The 13,397-nt window shown below is 38.0% G+C and overlaps 1 protein-coding gene across 7 annotated transcripts in view; it reads right to left on the bottom strand.

The window, feature by feature from the left end:
* Nucleotides 1–2,806: 2,806 nt before the first annotated feature.
* Nucleotides 2,807–13,397, bottom strand: part of chl1 (cell adhesion molecule L1 like) — a 305,075-nt gene continuing 294,484 nt past the window's right edge. For all 7 annotated transcript variants that reach the window (XM_016991664.2, XM_062969716.1, XM_008105361.3 and 4 more), the window contains one exon: nucleotides 2,807–11,589. In XM_016991664.2, the coding sequence (XP_016847153.2) occupies nucleotides 11,373–11,589 (217 nt within the window). In that variant the 3' untranslated portion in view covers nucleotides 2,807–11,372. The remainder of the gene's footprint in view (nucleotides 11,590–13,397) is intronic.

Raw genomic sequence — 13,397 nt, 5'->3', positions numbered from 1 at the left:
ACCTCACCCGCAGCCACTGCCACCAGTATGTGTGGAGGGGGGGGTGCAATTTCAGGGGGGCATGGCTACTAGGTTTGCCTACTAGGCGAAATTACCTAGGTCCGCCTCTGGTTGTAGGCCAAAACACATGGGGACCCACAGGTTGAGAACCACTGCATTAGATACTGAATAGAAATCCAACACTTATGAAATAGTTGGTGGTTGTTAAGCCCTTCTCCAGAGAGCAACCTGCTTGCTCCTGCTCTTGCTCTTGGTATTCCTTTAGCTTCTACACAGCATCCAAAGGCCACCCTCTTGGTTTACTGTAAAGCCCTGAAATAGCCTCATGCAGGTGAGCAGGTAGGATCAGATAAATATATTTAACTCTCTTCTCAAAATGCTCAAAAAAACTTTGGGATCATTTTCCTGGCTCTATGTTTCTATATTATTTAATTGAGCAGTTTTTTTTAATTCATTTAACACTCATACCTATTTCCCAAAGAATAAGAAAATAGGAGCCACATTGGAGACACAATTCAAGTGTTCTTTGCTTGGTGCACAAGAAAATACTTGCATGTTCACCTTTGCTTTTGTCAGCTTTCCTGGCCCCCAGCTCGCAGAAAGCTGAGTTGGAAATGTAAAAGAAATAAGGAAAGATAAGAGTTCTGTCTTCTAAATGAGGAAATAGATGGGAATCAGCCTTCCTTTGTCTGCACTGACCTGCTCCCTTTACTGACATGAATAGTATAGTGCAGAATGTATGTTTTTTGTTCTGGGCTATGGATTTTCATAAAGAGGGATATTTTCATATCTTTGCAAGATATGTGTTCCACCAGCTGTAGCAGCTCTGTGCCTTTAACAGAGCCTTGGCACCTGGACATGTAATGTCATAAAATTTACTTTCTAAATCATATATATCATTTTTTGAAATAGCACAGGTGCCGAGGCAGGTGAAACCACTGGTTGCAAGAGTGGGAAGCACAGCAAGGCACTTCTTCTTATTAAGTAAATCCTTAATAGCACACAACATGCACCCAAAAGGAAAGGTGCAGGAGCTCTGCTCTCGTTCCTTTTTGTCATATACGAGAGCTATCCACAAAGTTGATTATATTTTGGATTTTAAAAAGGACAAAGTGTAGGAGAAATCATTTACCATATGCAGCTGAAAGCCACATCCCAATACTGCTGTTGCTCAGTCGCCCAGTCGGTTCCGACTCTTCGTGACCTCATGGACCAGTCCATGCCAGAGCTCCCTGTCAGCCATCGCCACCCCCAGTTCCTTCAAGTTCATGTCAGTCACTTCAAGGATACCGTCCCTCCACCTTGCCCTTGGTCGGCCTCTCTTCCTTTTTCCTTCCACTTTCCCCAGCATCATGATCTTTTCCAAGCTTTCCTGTCTTCTCATGATGTGGCCAAAATACTTCATCTTTGCCTCTAGTATCCTTCCCTCCAGTGAGCAGTCGGGCATTATTTCCTGGAGGATGGAGTGGTTGGTTCTTCTTGCAGTCCAAGGCACTCTCAGGATTTTCCTCCAGCACCAATCCCAATACTACATCTCACGTAATCCCCATTGAAATCTAGGCATGTCTCAGATAGATAAATGAGGTTGGAAAGTTCTGCTCCAGTAAATTCTCCCGCTTGTGTCCTCAGTCCTTCCCCCTTCTCCCTTCCTGCAGCGATGCCAAAACACTGTGTTGCCAGCCACACCCCCATTGTTGGAAACAGAGGAGAGAGGCGGCTGAATTTACTGGGGTAGAACTTTGAGATTTTTTTTTCTAGATTTTTAATAAAATTCTTTCAAAATGTTATTGCTGTTGTTAGCTGGGGACCTTTAGTATATGTAAGGACTATAGTTACTAAACACTGAATTTAAGTTCAGTCCCCCGACAGTCTGCACTGATTAGGCGGCAGCAGCTGTAATTGAAGGAGGTCCATTCCCTTATCACTAGCAAAGCATCTGACTGGTGGTCCCAATTTCTCCCAAGAGCAATCTCCATTGAGATAGTCAGAAACAGAGTCCATATCATAATTCTCTCTCATGTCAAAGGCTGCTCATGCAAGGAGATTGCTCGGCTGCTTCCTGAGTGACAGGGGAAGACACCTTTCCCATCAATTACAGTGACAGCTGCCCAGTAAGTAGAGATTGGGGGGCTGCATAGGGATAGTATATATGTAACAGTCATAATGGTCATATAATATTCTGGTCATTAGTAGTAACAGCAGTAATGTTTGTAGTTGAGCATACCTTCTTAAATTCACAACTCTCCAAAATCAAAAACTGTCCAAACAGATACCTGAGATAGTGACAGGTTTGCTCTATGATGGTTTAATGTACATGTGGAAAAGTATATAAGATATTATGTTTAAAGTTACCTTCAGGATATCTGTATAAAGTGTAGATGAAACCTAAGTCAATTTCATGTTTAATCTTAGGCACCATCTCCAAAATATTTCATTTTGTATTATGTGCAAATACAGGAATTTCAAAATCCTCCCCAACCCCCCAAATTCAAAATACTTCTAGTCCCAAGCATTTTGGACAATGGATAGTCAACTTGTAGTAGGATTTAACATTTTTCTAAAATTTAGGATCATGGTGGCTTATGTATTATTTCACAGAGATGAGATCAAAGTTTGAACTCCCAGATGGATTAAATAAAGTAAAACCACACAGACAAAATCCTGGCCTAAGACTTTCAGAATGAATGGAATGGGTAATCTTGATATCAATGCTGATTCAGGAAGCCAGAATCCCCCCCCCCCCCAATGTATTTTATATATTGCCAGTTAAGATGACATCAACATATCCTCTGATTTCTTAGCAAGGTTTTGAAGATTACATCAACTCAAACTTTTATTAGCAAAGTTGAAATTCATGTAGAATGAAAATATTTTTAAAAAACCAGACATATACATAGGCATGATACAAACAGCAAGTACATTCCAAACACATTTTGCTAAATTTTAATTAGTTTCCACTAACATTGAGCTTGAAAAATAGTAGTATGAACCCAGTAAACATGTTCCCATCTTTTATTTTTCATGAAGATTTTTTAAGTATATGCTTTGGCTCTGACCAACCCTATGCAATATTTGAAAAATTACCAAAGATTACAAATTTGGAGACCTGAAGCGATAAGGACAGTGCTTACATGTAAACAGTTTTTTAAAGTTTAAAATGTACAGACCTAAATCCATTTGCTTGTCCAAACTACAATTAAATCAATGGAATGTCAATTTCCCATTATTTCAATGGGTCTACTTTGGGTTTCACAATTGGGTTTAGGTTTCAATCAAATATCCACTTATTTAGGTATAAATCCCATTGAACTGGATAAACTTTGAAGTAAACATCCATAGAAATATAAATGGCAGATTGAAAATGAAGTCCTATCTGTTCTTATGCAGATTAACAAAACTCACTGTGTTCAATAATGTTATTGCCAGATAGAATTCAAAGACATAGTCATGTTAATCTGGAATATCATTTTTGCAGAGAGATCTTGTATCACCTCAGATAAATAAGTTAGTAGGGAAAGAGCTTATCTATGTGAGTTGGTCTACACTGGCATGAAAACCCGGACTCGCTCTGAGTTTGATTCTGACTGTCTTATGGTGTCACTTATATTGAGTATTGCTGGTTATCCATTTATGCCCCACTTTGAGCAAAGCTGGGAAGTGCTCTGGAATGTCCTGCAGCTTTGTGGCAGTATGATTCAGACCAATCGACTGTTCACGCAGGACATTACCGCCCTCACCTTTCCCTGCACCTGTTCTGACATCAACAGAGATACCCATGTAACCAAGAAGGTGGGGAGCTCAGACTCCTCTATCCTGTACATGTGAGTGATTCTGCTGCTGTCAGAATGAGACACTCATAATAGCCAGAAGCTCACATGGAGTTCTGTGGCTGGCCTGGAGAGATGACTGTTAAACAGAGGGTGAGGTGAGAAGTCCAGTGGGGCCAACACAGCTGAACTGTGTGGACTCTAACTAACCACCACAATGGGTTTGGGAGGGTGAATGTGGCCACCTCAGGGGCAGGTCTGGCATATTTCTGCTCTGGACTGGCCCCATATTTACCAGCCAGTATACTTTTTGCTTTGTCCACTTCCTAAGATACGGATTTTTATGAAAGCTTATGTTGCCACCTTTCTCTCAATCACTTTGATACTGATTGCCATATAGCTATGCATACAATTGTTGCATACAATTGAAGTAATAAAACAAATATTTTTAAACAAATAGATAAGAAAAACACTAGTTGGCATCCTGTTCAGGCAATTACCAAAAGTCCTCCCCAAAGCCCATAACATAAGCCTGGCATCTCTGCCAAATGAGAATTTTCAGAAGTGCTAAGGAATGAAGCTGTGAGTGATGATGCTTCCAGCCTTCTCCAGGCAGTGATATGCACTGTGACAGCTCCAGAGTTTGTTACTTTGGTGTCCGAAGAGAGCTGGAAGCTTGTTCACTCAGAAAATACCCACTGACAAAGTTACCAGCCTTATACATTAGATATGGGAGTGGAGGTTGCATTCAAGACGTATTCATGAGGACATATTGTAATTATACCTGAAGTTGCTCCTGGTTTTAGGGCCTTGCTCTTCTCTTTAATAAATGGAAAAATTAACAACATGAATATAATAATTTTGTTTGCATCTTTTACAGTTTTCTATGACACTGGAATGTTTTCCCATAAACAAAGCTCTAAAATAAATGTAATGTTAAAATTTTTATATATGACCTACTGTATCCTCCAACTGGTATTATTGGGACTATGATTTTATTTAAATGAATCCAATACATTCTTTACAACTGTAAGGAAATGAAATAAAAGGACAGATTCATCTTCTCGTTTAGCAACTTATTTCTAAAATACTTGGTCTCATTCCAACTGTTTAGGCCATAAATAATGTGGCCGTTCAGAGGTTCTTGGGTTCTATCTCTGAGCATATGGCTATGATCTGTTAAGACATACAATTCAGTAAGATTTGGTGTGTGGGAGCCAGCTGATCCCCATCCCTGCTTTAAATCCATTCAAGCATCACTTTATTTGTTTAGGTCAATTCTCATGGTCCTGTTGATATACTGAATTAACCTGTTGATATACTAAACACACCTTGAAGTGACTTTTCATGGTGACTATGTCAGTCAAATGTGTATCATATGGTGTGTGACAATAGTAACACAGCAGGACTTAAGGTTTCAATAGCAGCTCTCATTCTTTGAGAACCAATTATCCCCCTTGAAATAGTGGTGGTACCATGTGTGCAATGTCCAAAAATAAAGTGAAAACATTAGCTTTGAACTGTAGACATGTACGGAAAAACTGTGGAAGAAAAACATGTGATACAGCAAGATGCTACATGTGCATAGTCATCTACTCTTTTCCTGCTGAACAGATCCTGAATAATTTGCAAATTCTGAAACTTCATCTACGATTCCACATCATGAAGAAATCAACAGATTGGTCCAAATACAACTATTTTGGAAACAGTAGCATTGTTTGTTGCAGAACACTCATGAAGAATTGCCTGAAGCCTAGCAGCTTCAGATGTTGGGTACCAGTAAATTTGGAACCCTATGTCGAAGATGTCACAAGGTGACGGTACAGGCAGAGATGATGCTCTGTGAGCACCATGTGAGCAGGTTAGGCAAAGTGCCTGCAAGCTCCATATGTTTTTGGTCTGCAATTCCTATCAGGCCAAACCAACATCATCCATAGTGAGGGATTTTGGAAAAAGAATTCCAACAACATTTGGAAGGTTGTATTTTCCCTACCCAGAAGTGTGAGTTTTGATATGATGTTGTTGCATTATGGTAAAATAGCATCACCTTTGTTTGTGCTGATATCTTGCTATCCTTCTTTCCAAAGTAGATGAAGTAGAGAAAGCTGACAGCCTGTAATCATATCACTTTATTCTTATCTTTAATCTGTTACTACTGTTATTAGCTCACCCTATAAAGTCTCAGTTTAATTGCTAAAGTTCTCTTAGAACTTGCTAATGGTATACTTTAGTTGCTCAATGAAATATTAGAACCTGCCCAATATATTTTGTTGCATGTGGGGCAACAAATAATGTTCATTCCCCAAGTCAAGATGCAACTGTCCAAGATCAGCTAAGGCCATGTCTACATGATTAAAATAGAGTAATGACTCAGCTGCTGAAGGGAGTCAGGATGATGCACAGCTGGATCCACAGCAGAGTCACTGCACCCAGTCATTAACGTGTTCACATGATTTTAGTTGTTTTAGCTGCCTTAACAGACTCATTAGATGCTGCTTCTGGCGTTACCTGAGTACAATTCAGCTTACCTTGACAATTCTCCACACAGATCTGTGTCTGGAGATAGTCAGGAAGGACCCTGTTAATATACTGGAAACATGTATGAACCAGCCCTTTGACAGAAGTGTCTGAAAAAATTAAATGCACTTGGTACTCCACATTTTCAGGTTTAACTTTTGTGGATTTGATTAATATGTTTTCTCTAGGGGTCTCTAGCACAACCATCAGATGTTGACCAAAGAGTTGTGCTGGAGGACCTAGAAATTCATAGAGAGATGTTCTCTTAGGTAAAATAATAGCATTTTTAATTAACTTTTTATCATTTTCACAGAAGTCCCGTGCCCGTAACCCCTGCAAAAGTAAATGACCTACCATACTGTATCAGTTTATCAGTTCAGTATATAATGTGGCAAATATTGTTGGATTTTTACACTTCCAAATATAATGCATGGTCTGGCACTGTTTTTGAGATGACAATACTGCTGTCACCTTAAACTCACAAATTAATGAATAAACTAAGTCTTTGTGTCATTTTTAGATTCCTGGTTGGACAATGTTGTTTGTATAGCTTGTATCTTAAAAATAATGTTGAAATTACATGTTGTTTTCAGACATATTAGCATATCCTCTCAAAATCAAAGGCAATACCAGCCTCTTTTTTAAAATGAAAATTTCATTTCATTCATATTCAAGTAACATGCATCTAACAAGTGAATGCAGATTTTAAAGTCTACATTGGAGATTTTTGGCTTTTTTGGGGTAAACTTTAGACATCATGTTAAAGTTCCAACTGTAAAGTACTCAAGAGAGAAGAAACTAGAACATGAGATGATCTTATCATACTGTCAAAGATCATTTTTAGGATGCCACATCTGTCATTTTTAATGTGATGGTCAAGATGGTATAAATATTTACTTCTCAGTGTAAATATTGGTTTAGATTCTTAAGAAAAAAGTTTCCTCTAGGTATAGATTAATTATGGTGCCTGCCTAAGTTTCAATCTAGGACATAAACTAATTGATCATACTGAATCAGATAAGCTTCTAGAGGTTGCAAAATTACTACCTATTACCAGATAACAGTACTTGTAGACTATGACTAGCTTTATATGGCGGGGTGTGTCATGTTTGTTCTCCCATATCAGGGAAGGAGGTGGTTTAGAAAACTGCCCTGTAAAAGCTAGTTCACAGTGTACAACAGGCATGGGTAAAGTGTTTCACAGTGAATGTGGAGTCCTTCAGCTCAGGTTTCTCTTGGAAGTTCCCATGAACAGCGATTCATCTCTGAAACAAGCCACAGATGATTCCTGCATTGTTTAATACAAAGAAATACTTGGGGCTTTTTTTTTTTCAAAATGAGAAATCAATTTCTATACACTAGATTTTTCTGGGTTTTATGGCACAGTATGAAGCTCCCAGAAGACCTGGGGGCAGAAAATCCTCCATAATTACAAGTGTTTCCAGATTGCTTTCATGCTTTCTTCATAGTTCCATGAACCCTAAGGTAGGCTTTATGGACTATCAACTCTAGGTGCTTTGAATGCGATTTTCTGTTTCTTGGCAGGGGGTTGGACTGGATGGCCCATGAGGTCTCTTCCAACTCTATTATTATATGATTCTATGATTCTAGTCTTCGAAACAGAAGTAGTGGATACTGGCTACATTATGGAAAACAAGATTGTGTGGACTGTACAGCATGGCTTTTGGAAATCAGATCTCTTAACAGAGCAAGGATTCCAATTTTTACAAAAGTTCTAGCCTGATCAGTAAAATGGCCTCAGAGAATGTTTGGCAAGGTATGGTACTAAGATTTCTAGTCCAATGGTATGCCCGAAAACCGGTCACAGAAAGACACTGTTGTTTCCAGGTTTTGTGATGCCCAAGCTGCCCTCCACAGGCAACAGCACATATTCAGGTAACCTTATCCTTTGAGTCCAACCTGTACCATTCTTCAGAAGAAATAAAGTTAGTGGAGAGTACTCCTCCTTTATTTGCTTAGTAAATTTATATCCTATCTTTCTATAAAATTAATGATACTCAAGATGGCTTCCTCCTGCTCTAATCACTATTCAGATGCTGAAGACAGGTGAGCAAACAGGGATATATGAAGGGCACCCATGCAGGAATGTGGGTACTATAATTGCCCTTTTCGCATGTATCCCACATGTCGTGCATCCTGTCAACTGTTTTTCCACTCAGGCATGAAATATCTTCCATGGTGTAACTAAAATGCTGGTTGGTTTCCCATACTTTGTACCATATATTCTTAAAAATGGAAGCTAGTTTATGCTTCTTACAGCCTGTGATTTGTATCAAATAAGTTCTTAAGCTACTTTTAGAGAAGGCACGTGTTATGCTGGATATGCCAGGATATACATACCTGAAGCCTTAACAAAATATCTCCTTAATAAACCCTAGCCAAAAATACATTGACAGTCTCTCTGAAATAATTGGGACTTTTATGTTTCGGGATCCTTTTTAAAATAAGCTTTAAAGATGTCTAGACTTAAATCCAATTGTTAGTCCTGAATAGAGTAGAGCCATTGGAAATAAGTAAGTTAACATATCAATTAATTTGTTGAGTCTCTTATAGTCGGGACTGACAATTTAGGTTTGTGGGTCTAAGCCCCAGCTGAAATATCTGGGACTAGCTCAGAATCGTGATTTGGCTCAACTGTATTCACAATCACATTAAAAGAGAAACAGAGTCGTATTAAGATTTATTTGTACATGCTCAGAATAGGAATGCATATGCCAGATTTGTCTATCAAATACTATGAAATAAGTCTGAATAGCAAATAAAAAATGTGTTCACATAAAATACTGAGGTTACCCCAGGTTTGTTTTTCATGCAACTGTTTCTGTATCACTGCAATTAGCATGATCACTTTTGTTTATCACTCAATGAATATAGCTTCAGGAGACAGTTTTTTTTAACACCAAAGACAGAATTCTGCTGGAATCAACAAGTCATCTATAGGCCCTTTTGGTAATGGCATTTGCTTTGATTCAGCATTAATCAAGCTGAGACTCCAAGGAATTTCAAAATATTCATGCTTGGGGATTTGAATGGGAAAATCTCACACTGTTTTTTTTAAAGTAATACAAGGAAGGCTCCACATGCTTAATATGGAAAATTAACTGTATGTATAAAAAAATCATAGACACAAGAAAACGATAATCGCAACTCAGCTGAAATGCCCTGTGCTATCCATTGTTATTTTGCTATAAAATAAAAGCAATGTGGCTCACCAGAAAGAATCTGTATAAACATAATATATACAAGAATTCACAAAAGGTATGCGGGCATACAAATATATACATGGAGTACTGATAATGTCAATTTGCTTTTTTAAAAAAGTCTATTTTGTCTTGAGGGGGGGATCTATTTCAGCTTGTACTCAAGAACTCTATATCAGCTGCATGCTTACCTCAACCAGAAATAGTGTTAATGCAGCTGATTTCATAAAGAAAGAGTGCCAGCTAGTGGGCAAAAGAGAGACAAGATTCAACCACTTCATGATTACATTGTTGGCAGATAAAAACACTGCATCTTGCAGAAGTGGCCAAAACAGAATACAGATTTCAAAATCAACCAGGATGTTTTTTGGGGAATATAAAAGGTATGGAGCTTTTCTCTCTCTTTTTTTTGGGGGGGGGGGGGGCTTCTTTTATGATTTGTCTAAAGTAATTGTAATAATGTATGCCACTGTTTCTGCTTTCTCTGTCTGGAGTCTGATTTCTGTAATTCTGTTGTTACATGACATTATTAGGGAATGTGGTTTGAAATGTATATACAGAAGCACAAAAATACAAGAGCTTTGTTCAAAGCTCAGTCCCACAAGTAACAATGTGCTTCTAATAAGAAACTTGTAGGTCACTGTTAGGACACTCGCAATTGCCATTACTGACAAGACATTTTGCAATGGAACCTCAGCAAATCTTGACATGCTGCACTGTCCACTGCATATTTCTAGGAAAGGAAAACTAAAGGGAAGGAGGAAAGGGGGGGGGGACGATTTTGTCCTGAAATGATTTTAGGGTGCATTTTTTGCTGTGTTTTTAGGTCCCAATTGACCATTTTAAGTTTAAGAGAAGATTTTTTTTAAAAAAAAACCCAAAAAAACCAAAAAAACAATCAGAAAGTGAGCAGAAGTCACTCCTGTTTCACATCTTGTTTCAGAAAAAGTCCTCTTGTGGAATGAAATTAGTCTGAGAGATGTGGCCAAAACTGGCATAAATGCCTCCCATACCCCATAGAAGGCATTTGGGATTTTTTTTTAAAAAAAATCTTTGAAAACTTCTCTTTTATTCGTGAGGGCTACAAAACAGCCCTATAAGTCACACATGTTGAGCAAACCACACTTTATCCTCCATTGTACATGAAGAAAGACTAGAATAGATTTCATTAGATAACAATCCCTAAAGCATTGGCTGCATTTTCCTATAATCTAGCGCTTGACTTTTGGTCAATTGATAGGACAAAAATACATTTTCACCTAGTCTGCCTGAGAAGACTTCCACGCTACCCAGAAACTTGCATTGAAGGGTTTTCAATGTGTGTGTTGGGGGAAGAAGTGGAGGGGAAAAAATGCCCATTTCATAGTTTTGCTGAGGGAACCCATTCTGTCAGGAGCGCAGGATCCTGGTCTATGTATCCATGATTTGGTAGTACACTTTTGTTGTAGGATCACAGTAGGAAAACTACGCCCCACTATCAAAAGTCAAGATAAAATATTACCTATAATTTCAGTGTAAGCTGTCTGAGTGTTGTCACTGCTACACAAATCTTTAGGACTAGCCATGAAGAATATCAGGTCCCTATATACAAGTATATATAACACTGAAGTTGTGGCGCTTTTGGTCAGGCCGAGTGGCATATGTCTTACCAAATTTTAGTTCTGAGAAAGATTTTAATGAAATCACAATGCCTGTGTCTTCAGAAAGAAGAATTTCACAAATCAGCTTTGAAGTCAGCTCCCTATTTCTAAATAGGCTGAAGGTTGACGTCTTGAACTTCTCTGCAGCCTACTTTAGACTTGTATGATATTTGATGACTAGTAAAGATAAATATGGTGACTTGAAATGAATTATTCATGCTAATATATTATGCATGGAGAGGAAAGGTTGCTGTAGAGCTCCCAATGCTTTCAACTGATGCTTTCTCCTTACATCCGGTGTAAGCACCAATAAAGGAACCGTCTTCATTGAACATTCTGTGGTCCCCATCTCCATAATCCACCAAACTATCTGCACTCTCTGCAGTCTTAATGTCCATGTCAAGAGATCGCAAACTTCCTTTCAGTGGTTTTTCATCACTGTCACTGAAAATGAAGGAAAATTTGTAAGAACCAGTAACATGTTTTATCACATAGTCCACAACAGGGAAAGTGCAATGAAGAAGAATGTTTAAGGTGGAAAAACTCACAAGTACCTACACACTGTGTGACATGTGAAATAACTGATGCACAACTATTTTTTTTTCATTCTGGTATATGAGAATGAAAAAAAATCAAATGCATCTGAATTTTTCAAGTGTTTAACATATTTATGATTTTTTCACATTATAGAATTTTTAAAAAATCATAAAGATTTTTTAAAAACAAAAACAAAACAAAAAAACAAACCACCAAAATCTGTTTATCCTGTTGATGCTAGTGTCAAAAGTACTTATCATTTGTTTTCATGCAGGGATACAAAAGCTTACAGTGTCTGCTAATCAAGTGGTGGAATTTCTTCCCCCTAATTTCCCTTTCCATCAGCTCCCTTCCTCAAAGATGTGCAGAATTTGGGCAAGTGTGAGGGAGCTGGAAATCTTCAGAAAATAAAATACTATTTTGTTTGTCCTCCACTTCATTTCCCAGTGCCCTTATATGTACCACCTTATATGGAAATCCTTTGACTGGGGCACTGTCAGACTTAAACGATGGGATTTTGATGACTCTCAATACAAGATCCAGCTATAACAATGGAGAACCATTATTTTTGCCACTTTCTTTGAGAAAAAGGTTACCAAATAATGATTTATTGATTAAAATCAATTTGTTAATCCCAACTGGAATAAAGTCTTGATTTAGCATTTGATTTATCATTTTGAGTGGGTCCAGTATAGTTAGGATTAGCAATCATATTTAGTCTGTAGTAATATCTATAGCAGAGCTTTTAAGGTTGTTGTAGCTGCCTGGTTTTTAAGGTAGGCTCCCTAGATATGTGCCTTACGTCATTATATGCATTGAGATAGGTCAAACCACTATTGAAACCTTGGCATGGATGAGAGTTATAAAATTCCGGCTGCATATATATTTTTCAAGCAGACCCCAATAGTTATATGCTCTCTCTGTTCATTTTATTTCAGCATGGTATTATTTGATTTTCAGAAAGATCGAAACAATTAGCCTCTCTTTGGAAGCACTCTTAATACTGACAAATGGATAAGCCTGTAAGTCAATCCAGAATAGACTTTTGGATCTTGACTTCCAGAATCTGACTCCTGCAGCAAAGACACCTTGTTCCCCTACCACATCATTAATTCTATGCGAGTGTGGCATCATGACAGCATATTTTCGCATTTTGATTAATCCCACCCAGAGGCGAGCTTTGGCAATTGCAAGATGCTGCCATCAGCTTTTTTGGATGTGAGATATTAAAAAGTGAAACGTTCCAAAAGGGTTTGTTCTTGTGACTTAAGTCTCTTTTGAAACACTTCGCCATTCTTTGTTCTCCCCAAATATAATATACAGATGAAATACAGAAATTCAATTTGTTCAAAGTGTTCTCAATGGCAAGGGTGTTATAAAATTCCATATATTCTGAGCAACTCTGATGCATTCTTTTGTGAGACTGTTGCAATTTTTATCCTCGATATTAGTAACTTTTAAATATGTTTTCTTTATATCTGTGATTTCCTCTTGTTGTATATACCTGTGCTGTATGCCAATTTTGTTGTTGTATGACAATAAAGGCAGTGTGTGTGGGAGCTGCCTGGTTTTTATGGTAGGTCTTAAGGGGCAATCATGGTCTTGGAGGTATCGCAATCTTAAGCATGAAAAGTATTACTGACAATGTTACATCATCGTAAATATTGAAGAGGATGCCAGCCCTCATTTTGCTGTTTCAGTTCCAGGGTGACATT

The sequence above is a fragment of the Anolis carolinensis genome, chromosome 2, assembly GCF_035594765.1.
Source record: "Anolis carolinensis isolate JA03-04 chromosome 2, rAnoCar3.1.pri, whole genome shotgun sequence".
Classification (NCBI taxonomy): domain Eukaryota; kingdom Metazoa; phylum Chordata; class Lepidosauria; order Squamata; family Dactyloidae; genus Anolis; species Anolis carolinensis.
Note: the sequence above shows the minus strand (reverse complement) of the source record. Positions and strands in the feature narration are given on the sequence as shown.